General features: G+C 41.8%; 1 protein-coding gene across 1 annotated transcript; it reads left to right on the top strand.

Annotated features, from left to right (window-relative positions):
• The first annotated feature begins 17,801 nt into the window (after nucleotides 1-17,801).
• LOC109218750 (cytochrome P450 CYP82D47-like) lies at nucleotides 17,802-20,010 on the top strand. The gene is made up of 2 exons (XM_019383135.1): nucleotides 17,802-18,767; nucleotides 19,238-20,010. The coding sequence occupies exons 1-2, from the start codon at nucleotides 17,835-17,837 to the stop codon at nucleotides 19,862-19,864; spliced, it is 1,560 nt and encodes a 519-aa protein (XP_019238680.1). The 5' UTR covers nucleotides 17,802-17,834; the 3' UTR covers nucleotides 19,865-20,010.
• Nucleotides 20,011-20,213: the final 203 nt, after the last annotated feature.

The following is a 20,213-nucleotide window of genomic DNA, read 5'->3' on the forward strand; positions in this document are numbered from 1 at the left end:
GGAGCATATAGCCTATAAAATAACCGCTTATTATTGTGAACTGTTGGGCTCTTTTTTTGCTCTCGGCGCATGTTAAGCAAGGCATGCAAACATACACTGTTAAATGCAAAAGATGACCAATAACCACCACCAAGGGGGCCGTCCGGTGACTATGACGGAGGCGATGGTTACACCGGCGACTGGAATTCAATGGAGGAAAATTCCACTGACTTTTGGAAGTTTCCTTCCTTCGAAGTTTCAATAATTCAAAGAGGAGAGTGAAATTGAGGAAGAATTGGATGATTCTAACCAAAATTCCCCTGTAAGGGGAGGAAAAGAGCAAGTGAAGAAGGAAATCCAGAACCGCGTCGACTTCAATTCTCTAAATTGGTACTGATAAGCATCTCAGAACTATGGCGGAGAAGGGGCAGACTGAACAATGTGAAGGACTGGGAAATAATCGTGGATCACAAATGGGAAAACCGCTTACCTATGTTCCTCCATCAATGAGGGATGGTAAGTTGGTGGTGGAGATTGTAGCTGATGATATCAAGTCGCAGAAGGAAATGTGGAATTCTGCATAGGATATGTACTTGGAGACACACCATATGCTCGATCAATGGACAATTACGTGACTACGGTATGGAATTTTGTTGCTAAAACTAAGATTCTGTATCATGAAGAAGGATACTATATTTTTTCAAACAATAGAGGATAGAGATTTGGTCTTGCATACTGGCCCATATACATATCACAATAAACTGTTCATTCTGAAGAACTGGGAAATTGATATCTATTTTGACCCAGAATTCCTTAGCACTATTCCATTGTGGGTGAAGTTCCCAGGTTTACCAGTGGGTTATTGGTCTCCTGAAGCATTAACCAAATTGGCTATGGAGTAGGGAAGCCAATGTATACAGATAAAATAACTGCTGAAATGGAGAGGATCTCTTATGCTCGAGTGTTGGTTGAAGCAGATATTTCTCAGCCCCTGCCAGAATGTATTGAGCTTGACACACCTTTTGGGTGTTTCAGCAGCAAGTGACATATGATTGGAGGCCAAAGTTTTGTATAGATTGCATAACATTTGGCTATGATGCAGAAGAATCAATACAGAAACAAGGGAGGAATCTTACCAGGAAGTAGCCAAGAGGAAAAGGAGAAGGAATAAAAGAAGAACCCAGTCTGGCAAGCAAAAGTACCAGACAAAGATCATGGGATGCAACAAGCTGGAGCTCAAACTGAAAATGCAGAGGTAGAGGCACAACAAAACTTCCTCCCTAAATATAGCAGAGGACCATAGTAAGCAACAGAATGAGCACCAAATTAGCACAGGATCAAAAGGCAAAAAAAAAAATGTACAAGATTATACTTAGAGAGAACCTATGATGGTGCAGAATACAAATAGATTCGTTGTGCTAAGAATTGAGGAACCTAACACTACAGGGGGAGGGCCTGTATGTGTACATAGGGTGGCAGAACCCCCATGATTATGTGTACCTGGAACATTAGAGGGCTGAATAAGCTCTCAAAATAGAAGGAGTTGAAGCTCTTTCTGGCAAGACACAAAATAGATATCATAGGATGTGTATAAACTAGAGTTAAAGAAGGGAAAGCAAAGAAAATTCTGCAGAAAGTAGCTAGAGGATGGAACTACTGTTGTAACTATACACATTAGTAAATGGCAGAATTTGGATCCTATGGAAGGATAGTATCAATGTGCAGATACTATCAATAAGGGATCAATATATTCATTGCTCAGTGGAGGAAGTTTCAAGCCAGTTTACTACAGAATTTACTGTGGTATATGCTAAAAATACATTGCAACAAAGGGAGGAACTATGGGCTGATTTTACAACAGTTGGGAGCACCAATCAGTAATCCATGGTTGCTATGTGGTGACTTCAACAATGGACTAACCACAGTGGATAGAATTGGGCAACCAGTTACAGCAAGGGAAATTTAAGGTTTTCAGGAACTACTAACTAATCTACAGTTGACCCCCATAAGGTCAATAGGTAGGCACTTTACCTGGTGCAACAAACAGCCTGTGGAAAGCAAAGTGTTTAGCAAAATAGACTGGGCAATGGGTAATTTTCAATGGCTACAACAGTATGGCCATATAGAGGCAGACTTTCTCAACCTAGGAGTATATGATCATTCCCCTGTGTTACTGAGATGTGGAGAGAAGATAAGAATGCATCCAAAACCATTCAAGTTCTTTGTAAATATAATGGAACATCCTGATTTTCATGCACGATTAAAAAGGGTATGGGAACACAACCAAGGTGCTGATTCTATGGCTAATGTTAGTAGGACGCTACAGAAGTTGAAACAGGAACTGAAAGACCTGAATCAGTATATGGCTTCATATGCACAAAGGTTGAATCAAGCTAGACAACAATTGGAGATTGTGCAAGCCAACATAAATACTCAACCTTTCTGCCAGAATCTATTTGCTCAGGAGAAAGAGATACTAGCTGAAATGGATAAATGGAGCAACATTGAAGAACAAGCACTTAGACAGAAATCCAGGGCAAATTGGATTATGTGTGGAGACATCAACTCAAAGTACTTTCATGCGCAATGTAAGATCAGACAAAGAAAGAACACAATCACATCTATATACACAGAAACATGTACCAAACTCATAGATCCAACACAGGTGGAATCAGAGTTCATTGCTGTTTTCAAAGGATTAATGGGTAATTGTAGTAGGGAGATTAATTGTCCAAACTCAGAAGTCATTATAAAGGGCCAGTGTTAAATAGAGAGCAGGGACTAGAGATGATAAGGCCACTAACATCTGTAGAGATAGACATAGCCATCAAAGATATGCCAACAGACAAAGCTCCAGGGATAGATGGGTTTCCTATAGAGTTCTTCACAAAGAATTGAGACTTAGTGAAGAATGATATATATGGTGCAATACAAAGTTTCTTTGAAACAGGAAAATTGCATGAACTGTACAGCTATCACTTTGATTCCTAAGGTTAACTTACCATCTCTAGTCAAAGACTATAGACCTATTGCATGTTGTAACACTTTGTACAAAATCATTGCCAATGTGTTACAACTGAGAATTAAGAAGGTGATTGGGAACATAGTAAGTCACTCACAGTCTGCATTTATAGAAGCAAGGAGTATCATTGACAACATCTTATTCAGCCATGTATTATTCAAGGGATAAAATAGAAAAGGGGTATCTCCTAGGTGTGTTATGAAAGTGGGCCTAAGGAAAGTATATGATACAATAGACTGGAGATTCTTGAAAAGAATGCTTAGTGATCTTGGATTTCCATTCAGATTCATTGAATGGATTGTGGAATGCGTCATAACTATTTTATATTCTCTTGTGATAAATCGAGGCCTTACCAAACCTTTCCAAGGAAAGAGCGGAATCAGACAATGGGACCCTATGTCCCCTTACCTTTTTGTAATTGCTATGGAGTATTTGAATAGAGAAATGATGCTACTAGCAGAGAATGGAGACTTTAATTTCCATCATAGATTCAAGAAACTAGGTATAATACACATTTGTTTTGCAGATGACTTGCTCATGTTCTGCAAGGCAGACATTGTATCCATCAGATTACTTCAAGGGGTGTTTCAGAAATTCTCTGCGGCTTTTGGATTACAAGCTAACAAGGACAAGAGCTCTATTTACATGGCAGAGGTGGATGCAGATGAAAAGCAGGTTATCTTGAATGCACTGGGATTTGCAGAGGGTACTCTCCCTTTCAGATACTTAGGAGTGCCACTGTCATCCAGAAAACTAACTGTGCAGCAATGTTTGCCCTTAATTGAGAAGATAACAGATAAAGTAAGGTGTTGGTCTGCAAGGCTACTATCATATTCTGGCAGGCTTCAACCGATAAAGTCAGTATTGTTTGGCAATCAAACATACTGGGCTTAGATATTCATACTCCCTAAGAAAGTCATGAAGATGATAGATGCAGGTTGCAGAACTTTCTTATGGACAGGGGAAGCAACTATCACAAAGAAAGCACTGATAGCATGGGAACAGATCTGTAGGCCTAATTCTGTAGGGGGATTGAATGTCATCAACTTATACATCTGGAACAAGGCTGCTATGATGAAACAATTATGGACAGTTGCAATGAAAAAGGACTGCCTGTGGATAAAATGGGTCCACAATTACTATATAAAGAAGCAGGATTTAGAACACATGCCTATACCTAAGAATGCATCTTGGGTAATCAGTAAAATCATTGAGACAAAGGAAGACCTGAAGAGGCAGCCTAAGTAGGGATCCTTGACTGATCGACTGAAGATACTACAGGTGCAGGAACAATTCTCAATTAAGCAGACCTATCTTATGTTGATGCCCCAATATCAGAAAGTCCATTGGAAAAGTATAGTTTTGCGGATAAACATTCATCCCAGATTCAAATTGATACTATGGTGGCTGCACATGAAAGACTATCTACTGTGGGTAGATTAAGTAGAATTGGAATACAGGTGCCACAGGATTGTGTATTTTTCAAAGCTGCTACTGAAACATTGCAACATCTATTTTTTGAGTGCCCAGTTACTAGCAGAATTTAGACCAGATTACTGCTATGGCTAGGCATGAAAAGGAGCATAAATGGATGGAAAGAGGAGCTTAATTGGGCAATCAGGATGGCTAGAAAGAAGACAGGAAAAGCTGTAATCACTAGCTATGTGTTTGCTATGCTCATATACAGTATATAGAGGGAAAGGAACATGATTCGCTTCCAGCAAAGTGTCTTTGAGGAACACAAAATATGCAGAGAAATCGTCCTAAATGTGCACATAAGAGGCAGAAGACAACCTAAGTGGCAGCAGACATTACATAGTTTAGACGGATTTGCTTAGATGTTTTATGTAATGAACTGTTTAGTTTTTGATTAGCAGCAATGCCTAGTTGGTTAGTAGAAACAAATGCAATTGTAATCTAGGATTACTCTTCAGTTTTCTAGATTGTAGCTGGTCCGCAGTTACACGGCTATGTACATATATACTTTTGATTAATACAATTTGACTTTAATCAATAAAAAAAGGCAAGGAGCATGATTAAAGTATTACTTTGAGGTGACGCACACACCAGATGACAAGTGCGGGGTCGTGCACCATTGGGGATGTGACTTGGTCCATCCCATACGACTATTAAGTCGTGTATTTGATTGAAAACTATTTTATATTATTGTGTTTTGGAAAGTATTACTATGTTTGGGGCTAAATGCCGTGTTTGGGCCTTGTGCCGACTGTTTGGACCCTTAGGGGCTTTTTACTACTGTTTCCTCACTGTTTTTGGTTTAATATCTACACTCAGTCATGCTATGTTTTTACTGATTTCATAACTCGGTTCTATTTACTCCGTTTGATTTTATAAATGATATTTTTGGCCGAGCACTTGATTTACTGTTAGCTCGAGTGGCTTGAGAGGTTTCTGACTGAGTGAGGCCGAGGGCCTGTGTTGTGAGGATACCATGGGATTAGGCTGCGCGCCCCAGCATGTTGTACTGATTTGTGATACATGAGAGGCCGAGGGCCTGATTTATTATGCCACGAGATGGATTATGATAACGCTTGGGCTGTAGGAGCCCCTCCGGAGTCTGAACACCCACAGTGAGCGCGGATACCCAGTGTGTGTGATGTGATGTTGCCTGAGGGGCTGATCTTGATTGTGTTGTTGCTCGAAGGGCTGATTATGAGTGATTGTAAGGTAGCCCGAGGGGCTGGTTCTGTTGATATTTTGCCCGAGGGGCGGTATATAGTACATGTCTTGCCCGAGGGGCTGTTTACGTTTCTATCATTTTAACTCACTATTTTCATCACTTGTTTGAAACTATTGAAAGATGTTTAAAAGAAAAGGCTTTTACTGAAACTAAGTTTGTTTTCACGAGTTAATTGATTTTTGTACTGTTTTGGAAATATACTGTTTTGTAGCAGTGTTTCGACATGGAATTATCTGTTTTCTTACTGCTCAACTGCTTTTACTTTTATTAATTACTGAGTTGGCGTGCTCACATTACTCTCTACACCTTGTGTGTAGATCCAGGAGTTGCGGGTCTTGATAGCGAGCATTGATCGTTTCTCTCAGCTGGTCTTGGAGTCGACAAGGTAGCTGCATGGTATTCGCAGCCCTGTTCTTCTCCCTCATATCTTCCTTAGATTTTATATTAGTATTGTCTTCCAGACTTTGTTAGACTTTCTTGTACTTAGACGGATTTTGTAGTTGCTCATGACTGGTAACACCCCGATGTCGGGCTTGTGTTATTTTCTTCCGAACTTGTTATTTAACCTTATATTATGAGATAATTTGTTAATTAATGTCTTAAAATGACTTTTATAGGATTCTGGTTGTATTTGCGTTTGTGTCGGCTGACCTAGTTTCACGATAGGCGCCATCACGACCGGGTCAGTTTTAAGGTTGTGACAAGTTTGTATCAGATCCTAGGTTACATAGGTCTCACGAGTCATGAGCGGGTTTAGTAAAGTCTCGCAGATCGGTACGGAGACGTCTGTACTTATCCTCGGGAGGCTGCAGAACCTTTAGGAAAAACTTCATGTTCTTGAATTCGTGTCGTGCGAATCTGTTTATTCTAGTACTAAACTTCTGTCATTCTATTCTCTCTTAGATGGTGAGGACACGTGTTACCAGTCAGGACGGACGACCACCAGTTGGGGCCACTAGAGGCTGAGGACGCGGTCGAGGCCGTGGTAGGGGCAGGGGTGTAGCCCGCACAGCAGCTAGGGCAGCACCTGCATATCCACCAGCCGCCCTAATTCAGGATCAGGTCCCAGTTGCAGACACTTCAGCAGTACTAGCTCAGGCACCAGCTGTGCCTATTGTTATCCCAGGCCTTCAGGAGGCCCTGGCCCAGATTCTATCAGTGTGCACTAGCCTGGCTCAGGCGGTCTTAGTTACTACGGCCGCAGCTACTTCTCAGGCCGGGGGAGGCACTCAGACTCCCGCTGCTCGCACACCTGAGCAGGTCGTGCAGGGACTTCAGACATTCGGGGCACCTCCAGCCTAGCCGGTTGCAGCTGCTCAAGACTATGTAGCTCATGTTATGCCAGAGGACGAGCACCGCAGATTGGAGAGGTTTGGTAGACTTCAGCCCCCGTCACTTAGTGGTGCTGAGGGTGAGGATGCTTAGGGTTTCTTGGACAAGTGTCAGAGGATGCTTCGGACCGCAGGTATTCTGGAGACCAGTGGGCTCTCGTTTACTACTTTCTAGTTCTCCGGGGCTGCACTTAGATGGTGGGAGGCTTACGAGAGGCGTAGGCCGGTTGACGCAGTGCCCCTTTCTTGGCAGCAGTTCACCGTTCTCTTCCTGGAGAAGTTTGTACCCGAGTCTCGCCGAGAGGAGCTGCGCAGGCAGTTCGAGCAACTTCGTCAGGGTGATAGATCTTTCACACAATATGAGATGCAGTTCTCCGAGTTGGATCGTCATGCGGTCTGGTTGGTTCCCACAGACCGAGAGACGATTAGAAGGTTTATAGATGGCCTCGGTTTCGAGCTTTAGTTGCTTATGACCAGAGAGAGTATCTGGTGCTACCCTTTATGAGGTTGTTGACATAGCTCGAAAGATTGAGATGGTTCGTAGTCAGGAGAGGTTTGAGCGGGAGGCTAAGAGGCCTCGTGGTCAGGGTGGATTCAATGGTACTCCTTATAGGGGTCAGTTTCAGCATGATAGAGGCCGTCCAGTCAGGCATGCTCAATCAGCTCTCCAGCTTATCATGGCCATGGTTCTCACAGTTCTCATCAGGGCCATTCCTCACTTAGTGCCCTTCCATCCCAGAGTTCGTTCTGTGCTCCATCAGTTCAGGGATCCTCTATGCTAGGTTCTTCTGCAAGTCATCCCGGTGCTAGGGGTTCCCTTTAGTCCCCATCTCTAGCACCAGGGAGTTGTTATGAGTGTGGAGAGTTGGGGCATATGTGGAGAGTGTGTCCGCATCGTCTTGGGGGTCCGTCTCAGCAAAAGAGTTAGCCATTGACTTCGGCACCAGTTACTTCACCACCCACCCACCTAGCTAGGGGTGGAGGACAGTCAACTAGAGATCGCCTAGAGGGGGAGGTCGATCAGGTGGTGGTCAGGCCCATTTCTATGCACTCCCAGACCAACCCGATGCTATTGCTTCAGATGTTGTGATTATAGGTATTGTCTCGGTTTGCCAAAGAGATGCCTCTGTGTTATTTGATCCCGGTTCCACTTTTTCATATGTGTCATCATATTTTGCTCATTATTTGGATATCTCTTGTGTCATCCATTCGTTTATCTACTCCGATGGGCGATACTGTTGTTGTGGACCGTGTATATCGGTCTTATGTGGTGACTATCTGGGGTTTGGAGACCCGAGTGGACCTTTTGTTGCTTTGTATGGTGGATTTTTATGTGATATTGGGCATGGATTGGTTATCTCCGTGTCGTGCTATTCTGGACTATCATGCTAAGATGGTGATGTTGGCTATGCCGGGTGCGCCACGGATTGAGTGACGAGGTTCGACTGATTTTGTCCTCAGCAGAGTAATATCATTTTTGAAGGCCCAGCGGATGGTTAGGAAAGGTTGTCTTTCATACTTGGCTTTTGTGAGGGATGTCAGGCAGAGACTCCTAGTATTGATTCAGTCCCGGTAGTGAGGGACTTTTCGGATATGTTTCTTGTAGACCTGCCAGGCATGCCACAGGACAGGGATATTGATTTTGGTATTGATTTGGTGTCAGGCACTCAGCCTATTTCTATTCCACCGTATCGTATGGCACTGGTGGAGTTGAAGGAATTGAAGGAGCAAATTTAGGAACTCCTTGATAAGGAGATTATTCGGCCTAGTGTGTCGCCTTGGGGTATGCCAGTTCTATTTGTGAAGAAGAAGGATGGCATGATGAGGATGTGCATTGATTATAGGCAGTTGAACAAGGTCACAATCAAGAACAAGTATCATTTGCCTCGTATTGATTGTTTATTTGACCAGCTTCAGGGAGCGAGGGTGTTCTCCAAGATTGATCTCCGTTGAGGGTATCACCAGTTAAAGATCAGGGACTCGGACATTCTTAAGACAGCTTTCAGGACCCGATATAGTTATTATGAGTTCCTTGCTATGTCTTTTGGGCTGACTAATGCCCCAGGAGCGTTCATGCATTTGATGAACAGCGTGTTTCGGCCTTATCTCGACTCGTTCGTTATTGTATTCATTGATGATATTCTGGTGTATTCGCGTAGACAGTAGGAGCACGCGGAGCATTTGAGAGTGGTATTGCAGCGGTTGAGGGAGGAGAAGCTTTACGCAAAGTTCTCCAAGTGTGATTTTTGGCTCAGTTCAGTGACTTTATTGGGGAATGTGCTGTCCAATGAGGGTATTCAGGTTGATCCGAAGAAGATAGAGGCGGTTCAGAGTTGGCCCAGGCCATCCTCAGCCACAGAGATTCACAACTTTCTTGGGTTGGCGGGTTATTACCGTCGGTTCATTCAGGGATTTTCATCTATTGCATCATCCTTGACCAAGTTGACTCAAAAGGGTGTGCCTTTCATGTGGTCGGATGAGTGTGAGGCGAGCTTTCGGAAGCTCAAGACTGCCTTGACCACGGCTCCAGTGTTAGTTTTGCCATCAGCTTCAGGTTCATATATAGTGTATTGTGATGCTTCAAGAGTTGGTATTGGGTGTGTGTTTATGTAGGAGGGTAGAATGATTGCTTATATTTCTCGTCAGTTGAAGCCCCATGAGATGAACTACCCTATTCATGATTTGGAGTTGGCTGCCATTATTCACGCGCTGAAGATTTGGAGGCATTATCTGTATGGTGTGTCTTATGAGGTGTTTATTGATCATCGTAGCCTCCAGCACTTGTTCAATCAGAAGGATCTTAATTTGAGGCAGCGGAGATGGTTGGAGCTGTTAAAGGACTATGATATCACTATCTTGTACCATTCGGGGAAGGCCAATATAGTGGCCGATGCTTTGAGTAGGAAAGCGGTGAGTATGGGTAGTTTTGCATATATTCCTGTTGGGGAGAGACCTCTTGTAGTTGATGTTCAGGCCTTGGCCAATCAGTTTGTGAGGCTGGATATTTCGGAGCCCAGTCGGGTCTTAGCTTGTGTGGTTTCTCGATCTTCCTTGTTTGATCACATCAGGAAGCGCCAGTATGATGACCCTCATTTGCTTGTCCTTAAGGACAAAGTTCAGCACGACAATGCCAGAGATGTGACGATTGGTGATGATGGGGTATTGAGGATGCAGGGTCGGATGTGTGTGCCCAATGTAGATGGGCTTCGGGAGTTGATTCTGGAGGAGTCCCATAGCTCGCGGTATTCCATCCATCCAAGTGTCGCGAAGATGTATCAAGATTTGAGACAACATTACTGGTGGAGGAGAATGAAGAAGGATATTGTGGGATTTGTAGCTAGGTGTCTCAATTGTCAGCAGGTGAAATATGAGCATCAGAGGCCGGGTGGCTTGCTTCAGCAGATGCATATTCCAGAGTGGAAGTGGGAGCGGATCACCATGGATTCTGTAGTTGGACTCCCACGTACTTTGAAGAAGTTCGATGCTATTAAGGTGATTGTGGATCGGCTGACCAAGTCTGCGCACTTCATTCCTGTGTGTACTACATATTCTTCAGAGCGATTAGTAGAGATTTATATCGAGGAGATCGTTCGCTTGCATGGTGTTCCAGTTTCCATCATTTCAGATAGAGGTACTCAGTTCACTTTGCAGTTTTAGAGAGCCGTGCAGCGAGAGTTGGGTACTCAGGTTGAGTTGAGCATAGCTTTTCACCCCTAGATGGACGGGAAGTCCAAGCACACTATTCAAATATAAGAGGACATGTTGCGCGCTTGTGTCATTGATTTTGGAGGGTCATGGGATCAGTTTCTATCGCTCGCGGAGTTTACATATAACAACAGTTATCAGTCGAGTATTCAGATGGCTCCATATGAGGCTTTATATGGGAGACGGTGTACATCTCCAATTGGTTGGTTCAAGACGGGCGAGGCTAAGCTCTTGGGTACAAACTTGGTGCAGGATGCTTTGGACAAGGTGAAAGTGATTCAGGAGCGGCTTCGTACAGCAAAGTCAAGACAAAAGAGTTATACTGATAGGAAGGTTCGTGATGTGTCCTACATGGTTGGGGAGAAGGTTCTATTGAAGGTTTCACCCATGAAGGGTGTTATGAGATTTTGGAAGAAGGGTAAATAGATTCCTCGGTTCATTGGGCCTTTTGAGGTGCTTCGGTGGATTGGGAAGGTGGCTTATGAGCTGGACTTGCCACCTAGCTTGTCGAGTGTGCACCCGGTATTTCATGTTTCTATGCTACGGAAGTATATTGGCGATCCGTCTCATGTTTTGGATTTCAGCACGGTTCAGTTAGACAGTGATTTGACTAATGATGTGGAGCCAGTGGCTATTTTGGAGCGGCAGGTCCGAAAGTTGAGATCAAAGGATATAGCTTCAGTGAAAGTGCAGTAGAGAGGTCGGCCCGTGGAGGAGGCTACTTGGGAGACCTAGCGGGAGATGCGGGGTAGATATCCTCACCTGTTTGAGGCTTCAGGTATGTTTCTTGACTCGTTCGAGGACGAACATTTGTTTAAGAGGGGGAGGATGTAACGACCCGGCCAGTTATTTCATGAGTAACCGCTCTGTTTCCCCCATTTCTGCTTCTTTATGTGTTGTTCAACTATATTTCATCATATCGTGTTGGTTGTTCTGTGTTCGGAGTGGTCATGGAGTGATATGAGACACTTAGTCTCTTATTTGGAAGCTTTAGTTGGAAAAGCCAACCGGAAGTTGACTTGTGAGTAAATGATCTCGGAACTTGGTTTTTAGGGTTCAGATAGCTTCGTTAGGTGATTTGGGACTTAGGAGCGTGATCAAAATTTATTTTGGAGCTCCGTGGTAGATTTAGGCTTGAATTGGCGAAATTGGAATTTTGGCATTTTCCGGTTGGTAGTGGAAATTTTGATATCGGAGTCGGGATGGGATTCCGGAAATTGGAGTAGGTTCGTTGTGTAATTTGGGATGTGTGTGCAAAATTTCAGGTCATTCGGATAAGGTTTGATAGGCTTTTCGATCGTTTGCGGAATTCGGAAGTTTTGGAATCCTTAGGCTTGAATCCGAGAGTGATGTGGTGTTTCGGCGTTGTTTTGAGTGTTCCGAGGGTCGGTATAAGTTTGAATGGTGATATGTGACTTGTTGGCATGTTTGGTTGAGGTCCCGAGGGCCTCAGATGGATTTGGATGGTTGGCGGAAGATTTGGAATTTGAGTGGAGCTGCAGAATTTTCTGCTTTTGCTGTTTCCGTAACTGCGGATTGGGGACCGCAGGTGCGATGTCGCAGATGCATGGAGGAGGTCGCATGAGCGGTTTTTGGTCAGTTGAAGTTTGATCGTAGGTGCAGAGCCTCTATCGCACCAGCGGGGCCGCAGGTGCGAGGTTTTAACCGCAGATGCGGAAGTTGGGCCCTTAAGTGAAAACCGCATGTGCGGTTATTATGACCGCAGAAGCGGTCCGCGGATGCGTAAAAAGGAGCCGCAGGTGCGAGATACCTGGGCAGAAAGTATAAAAGGCCATCTTTGCGATTTTCAGCTTACTTCCTTCATTTTTGAGACGGGCTTGGAGCTTTTTGAGGGGATTTGAAGAGGGATTCAAGGAGTAACGCTTTGGAGGTAAGGTTTTTGAACTCAATACTCGAAATTGGAGAGTTTTCATAGGGGATTTGAGGGGCCATTTGAGGTCCGATTTTGATGTTCTTGGTATGTATAGACTCGTGTGAGGATAAGGATTCTAGAGATGTGATTTTTATCGAATTACGAGATGTGGGCCGGAGGGTCGGGTTTGGCCAATTTCGGGATTTTTGGGTTAATTTGATTATTTTCGCTTGGGCTTCGTTCCTTTAGCGCGTATTAATGGTATGATACTGATTTTGGTTAGATTTGGAGCATTCGGAGGCCGAGTCGAGAGCCAAAGGCATCGCGGGCTAGAGTTTGGATCGGTTTGAGGTAAGTAATGATTGTAAATATTGTCCTGAGGGTATGAAACCCTGGATTTCACATCGTTCTACTACTTTGAGGTGACACACACGCTAGATGACGAGCGCGGGGTCGTGCACCATTGGGGATTGTTACTTGGTCCATCCCATACGGCTATTAAGTCACGTATTTGATTGAAAACTGTTTGATATTATTGTGTTTTGGAAAGTATTACTATGTTTGGGGCTGAATGCCGTGTTAGGGCCTTGTGCCGACTGTTTGGACCCTTAGGGGCTTTTTACTACTGTTTCCTCACTGTTTTGGTTTAATATCTACACTCAGTCATGCTATGTTCTTACTGATTTCATAACTCGTTTCTATTTACTCCGTTCAATTTTATAAATAATATTTTGGGCCGAGCACCTGTTTTACTGTTAGCCCGAGTGGCTTGAGAGGTTTATGACTGATGAGGTCGAGGTCCTGTGTTGTGAGGATACCATGGGATCGGGCTGCGTGCCGCATCATGTTGTACTTATTTGTGATACATCAGAGGCCGAGGGCCTGATTTATTTTGCCACAAGATGGCTTGTGATAGCGCTTGGGCTGTAGGAGCCCCTCCGGAGTCTGAACACCCCTAGTGAGCGCGGGTACCCAGTGTGTGTGATGTGATGTTGCCCGAGGGGCTGATCTTTTTTGTGTTGTTGCTTGAGGTGCTGACTATGAGTGATTGTGATGTAGCCCGAGGGGCTGTTCTATTGATATTTTGCCCGAGGGGCGGTTTATGGTACATGTCTTGCCCGAGGGGCTGTTTACGTTTCTATCATTTTTACTCACTGTTTTCATCACTTGTTTGAAACTATTGAAAGATGTTTAAAAGAAAAGGCTTTTACTGAAACTGAGTTTGTTTTTACGAGTCAATTGATTTCTGTACTGTTTTGCAGTAGTGTTACGACATGGAATTATCTGTTTTCTTACTGTCAGCTGCTTTTACTTTTTTTACTTACTGAGTTGGCATACTCACATTACTCCATGCACCTTGTGCGCAGATCCAGGTGTTGCGGGTCTTGATAGTGAGCATTGATCGTTTCTCTCAGCGGGTCTTGGAGTCGACAAGGTAGCTACATGGCGTTCGCAGCCCTGTTCTTCTCCCTCATATCTTCCTTAGATTTTATATTAGTATTGTCTTCCAGACTTTGTTTGACTTTCTTGAACTTAGACGGATTTTGTAGTTGCTCATGACTGGTGACACCCCGATGTCGTGCTTGTGTTATTTTCTTGCGAACTGGTTATTTAACCTTATATTATGAGATATTTTGTTAATTAATGGCTTAAAATGACTTTTATGGGATTCTGGTTGTATTTGGGGTTGTATCGGTTGTCCTAGTTTTATGATAGGCACCATCACGACCGGGTCAGTTTTGGGGTCGTGACAGCTGCAGAGTGAGCATCGCGTTCACGCCAGTATGCATGCACTCGCGAAGTGATGAGTTGAGAAGCTGGGGGCAGAAGATTCCTCTTCGCATTCTCTAGTGTCTTCACGTGATCGCGTATTGTAGGTTCATGTGTTCATCGCGTTCGCCTGCCATGTTTCGCGAATGCGTAGGATATTTTGGGGAGGCTGTTGAGTTATTTCTTCGCGTTAGCGGAGCCTTGTTTGCGATCGCATTGTGTATTTTTTGGGGCAGTGCTCTTCCTTCTTCGCTATCGCGAGGTTATTCCCGCGATCGCGATTCATTAATTTACGCAGTGATTATAAAGTATTCTACTTCAGCGGTTTCGGCCATTTTTTACATTTTTGGAGCTACGGAGCTCAGATTCAGGCGATTCTTGAAGCAATTTTCACCATATGGACTAGGTTTTGAGCCGTTTGAAGGTCGGTACGCGCGTGATGGCATTTTTGGAACATCGATTGGCTTGCTCGAAATTGGAATTTTTCTTCTACGAGGTAAGTAACACTTCTAAACTTGATGCTGAGGGTATGAAACCCCGAATTACGTGCTATGTGTTTGGTTTTAAGGTGACACACACGCTAAATGACAGGCGTGTGGGCGTGCACCGTGTAAATTGTGACTGCGTTATTTCTGTGGTACTATATAGTTACCCGACCTTATCTGTAACCATGAAATCTCTACGTACTAGAGCTATTGAGCTGCGATCCATGTTAGAAACCATGTCTAGGCTACACGATTGTTCTGTTGGGACCTATTGAGATCGTTGCTACTGTTGAGTAATTTGCTTACATTGCAATTTCATACTTAGACATGTTCATTCATTTCATATCATATCTCAGTCTCTGTTGCTACATATTGACACATATCATATCTCGGTCTCTATTGCTACATATTGACACATCATATCATTATTTTTGGGCTAGTTTCATGGCATTGTGAACCCAAGAGACTAGAGAGATTAATGACTGAGTGAGGCCGATGGCGTGATTGTGAGGATATTGATACTATGGCACGTGAATTGTCCGTAAGGATCCAAATATTGATACTATAGCACGTGAGTTGTTCGTGTAACATGTGAGTTGTCCGTGCGGATCCAGATATTAATACTATAGCACGTGAGTTGTCCGTGCAGATTATAGCGCTTGGGCTGAAGGAGCCCCTCTGGAGTCCGTGCTGATCCAGATATTAATACTATAGCACGTGAGTTGTCCGTGCAGATTATAGCGTTTGGGCTGAAGGAGCCCCTCTGGAGTCTCTACACCCCAAGTGAGCGCAGTTGCTAGCGATTGCTATGTTTGGGCTATATATGCCATGTTCTGTACTGAGTGACTGAGTGTGTTGAGTGATTGAGCATGACGAGTGGAAAGTATGAGACAGTGAAATTGAGTACTCTAAGAATGTGAGTACATGAGTTCGTCTCTAAGATACATTGCATTTGACATGCACACATGACATACAGACATAAAAATGTATTTTTCCTCATGCTGTACGGTATCACATCATTCATGACTTCTCACACATACCGGCATATGGGCATAGTGATGCATTTTACACTTGCTATCTGGAAAGAAAATGAAACATCTTACTGATTGTTGAAAGGATTTTTGGGAAAGTTACTGTTGTCAAACTTACTCATATTCTTTTGGCAATCGACTTGGGTTTTCACTGATATACTTGAAAGGCAGAACTATTTTCAGAAATCATGATTAAGCTGAGCATTTTATCTCTGAGTTACTTCTTTTGTTACTTGCTTTACATTGTTATGAACTGTTGTTGGCTATTGGTGTTGGAACCGACCTTTGTTCCAGCTCGTCACTACTTTCAACCTAAGGTTAAGTTTGTTACTTATTGAGTACATGGGATCGGTTGTACTCATACTACACTTCTGTACCTTGCGTGCGGATGTTGACTGTTGTTGTTGCTGTGATCGACGGGAGCTGGAATTGAAGACGTACCTGCGTTCTGGTGGTAGCTGCCAGCTTGTTCATGCATGGTAGCCTTAGAATACATAGGTCTGTTCATGTGTATTTCAAACAGATGATGTCCTTTATTTCTTTTAAGCTTTTTTTGTAAATTCTAAATCTTAGAGGCTCATGATTTGTACTACAAGTCCTTGGGGAATGTATAAGATTCAGATAATTTTTTTTTTTTACTTAATTGTCTTGTTAAATTTCATTGTAATTGAATGGTTGATAACTGGCTTACTTAGCAGGTTGAGTTAAGTGCCATCACGACCAGTTGGATTTTGGGTTGTGACAACTTTAGGGCAAGTAGGAAATTTGAAGATTTCAATACTAGAAAAAAACATGCGAATACATTTTTAACTTATAGATTGGCTCGATTTGATGTCACTGTTCAGATTTTAAATGGTTCTTCTGAAATGGTGAAACTTGAAATACAACTTATAACATCATCTCTGCAAATCATATTTATTTATTGATGAGCTGCAACTGTGGATAAAGAAAAGAAATCATGTGTGATGTATAAGATTACATGATTAAAGTATTTATGAGGTAGATCTTTGAGGAAGAAAAAGGTGGAAAAAAACGGAACAAGAAGTATTGTAAATTTATATTAAGAGATAAGAGAATAATCCTCGCCAGAAAGCATGTGAGCTTCTTAATTAATTGATATAAATTAAAGTGTATTATTTGTTGTCTTATTGTTAAGCAAATGAAACTTACAGAACTACAGTTCAACGAAATGCGCTCCAATTGGGTAATTTTATCATTCTTGTTATTTGAGTTAGAACTTTAAATACTCCCTTTCTTTCAGTTTATGTGAATCTATTTTCTTTTTAGTCTGTTCCAAAAAGAATGACCCCTTTCTAAATTTGGTAACAATTTAGTTTAAACTTACAATTCTAACCTTAATGAGAAACTTTTATAACCACACAAACAAATACTGTGAGCCCCTTTTTGACTTGTTTACGGCCACAAATTCCAAAAGTCTTATTTTTTATTAAACTTCGTGCCCGGTCAAACAAGTTCACATAAATTGGAACGGATGGAGTACTGCTTATGAGTTGGTGGAACGGATAAAATGTAGCCATTCTTTCACCACTTACCACTCCAAGGGCTAATGAAATTGATGAAGTTACGTGACGACAACTTTCTTATTCTGCTTTTAAGGTGACCAAATTCATTGTTCAGAATTTCTCGTAGTGGACTGGATCATCAACAATTTATTGTCCCTTGCATGCTAAAGAAGGTGGCGTGATGGATTTGGCAGGTATACTATTACAGTCAAAATTGCACAATTACAGTTGGGCTGCTATCCAAGAATGTTTCTAGAGATGTCCAGGTGGTCAACATTGGCAATAAAATTAGCTAACACTTGCAACAAAACAAATATTTGTAAAAAATATCACTAGCTATAAAAGAAGATGTTGCCTACATATTAAAAAATCCTAAATTTCATATACCTTTAGTACTCTTGAAATTTTCAAATAATGGTTCATCTTCTTTCTCCCATAGAAGCCATTGTAGGACTTGTAACCTTTGCATTTCTAATCTACTTCCTATGGACAAAAAAACAATCAAAAATCTTAAACCCACTGCCTCCAAAAATCCCAGGTGGATGGCCAGTAATCGGCCATCTCTTTTATTTCAAGAACAATGGCGATGATGACCGCCATTTTTCTCAAAAACTCGGAGACTTAGCTGACAAATATGGTCCCATCTTCACATTCCGGTTAGGGTTTCGCCGTTTCTTGGCAGTGAGTAGTTATGAAGCTATGAAAGAATGCTTCTCTACCAATGATATCCATTTCGCCGATCGGCCAGCTTTACTTTACGGAGAATACCTTTGCTATAACAATGCCATGCTTGCTGTTGCCAAATATGGCCCTTACTGGAAAAAAAATCGAAAGCTAGTCAATCAAGAACTTCTCTCCGTTAGTCGGCTCGAAAAATTCAAACATGTTAGATTTTCTATAGTTCAGAAAAATATTAAAGAACTATATGATGGTGATTCACCAATGATGAAGATAAACCTTAGTGATTGGATAGATAAATTGACTTTCGACATCATTTTGAAAATGGTTGTTGGGAAGACCTATAATAATGGACATGGAGAAATACTCAAAGCAGCTTTTCAGAAGTTCATGGTTCAAGCTATGGAGATTGAGCTCTATGATGTTTTTCACATTCCATTTTTCAAGTGGTTGGATCTTACAGGGAATATTAAGGCTATGAAACAAACTTTCAAAGACATTGATAATATTATCCAAGGTTGGTTAGATGAGCACATTAAGAAGAGAGAAACGAAGGATGTTGGAGATGAAAATGAACAAGATCTTATTGATGTGGTGCTTTCCAAGAGGAGCAACGAACATCTTGGCGATGGTTACTCTCATGACACCACCATCAAAGCAACCGTATTCGTAAGTAAATTAATCTCTGCTTGTATTTTAACATGTTGTAGGATGATATATATCTTATATTTTAGGTTACTATATTCGTATATAATATGATCATTTTAATTTTTATAGACAGTTATATATATATTGTTATTTTTTAAGTGGTTTAGTAGTGTATAGATTCTTCTACACTTTCAGTATTTCGAAGTCAAACACTAATTTATGGATTCAGTTAATAAACACAATCACCGTAGGTAATGAATTTTTATATTTTTGGTCTATTTTAACCTATTGTAACAACCGATTTCAATAAAAGAAAAAAAGAAGCTTTTATACCTTTATAAAAGATCTACATATTTGTTCGATTTGACTGGAGTATTTTCATTTTCTTAACCAACTCATGCATACTAGGATTTGAATAATCATGCATCTTCATCTCTTTAATTTCTTCTTTGTAAGTCATCTTTTTAACTGTTCTCTGTCAATATATATAGACTTTGGTCTTGGATGCAACAGACACACTCGCACTTCATATAAAGTGGGTTATGGCGTTAATGATAAACAATAAGAATGTCATGAAGAAAGCACAAGAAGAGATGGACACCATTGTTGGTAGAGATAGATGGGTAGAAGAGAGTGATATCAAGAATTTGGTATATCTTCAAGCAATTGTTAAAGAAGTATTACGATTGCATCCACCTGCACCTTTGTCAGTACAACACCTATCAGTAAACGATTGTGTTGTCAATGGATACCATATTCCTAAGGGGACTGCACTACTTACAAATATTATGAAACTACAACGAGATCCTCAAATATGGGCAGATCCTGATAAATTCGATCCAGAGAGATTCCTGACAACTCATGATGCTATTGACTATCGCGGGCAGCACTATGAGTTGATCCCGTTTGGTACAGGGAGACGAGCTTGTCCCGCAATGAATTACTCATTGCAAGTGGAACACCTTTCAATTGCTCAATTGATCCAAGGTTTCAATTTTGCAACTACAACAAACGAGCCTTTGGATATGAAACAAGGTGTGGGTCTAACTTTACCTAAGAAGACAGATGTTGAAGTGCTAATTACACCTCGCCTACCTCCTACGCTTTATCAATATTAAGATATTTTGTTGTCGCGATTCATTCTGATTTGTCCATCAATGCTTAAAAAGAAGATGTTTTATTTTGGTTAATATTGTTTCACAGATGATTATTCATCTATTTTACTAGATAAGTGATTGTAATCCATAAATAATAAGAAGTTTGAGTCTCCGATATGCATTTCTCGGGCAGAAGTCTTAAGAATGAGCTCAGACCTCTATGGCCTAGCCTCTTCATGTTCTTGTTCAAGTTTAATTCCAATTCTTTTCTCGTTTTATTATTTTTATATATTTATTTAAACGTCCTTTTTCAATTTCAAAGTAATGCTTATGAACTTTTACTCTAACATTCATACAGTTGTGTAGAAAT

This window comes from Nicotiana attenuata, unplaced genomic scaffold, assembly GCF_001879085.1.
Source record: "Nicotiana attenuata strain UT unplaced genomic scaffold, NIATTr2, whole genome shotgun sequence".
Taxonomy (NCBI): Eukaryota; Viridiplantae; Streptophyta; class Magnoliopsida; order Solanales; family Solanaceae; genus Nicotiana; species Nicotiana attenuata.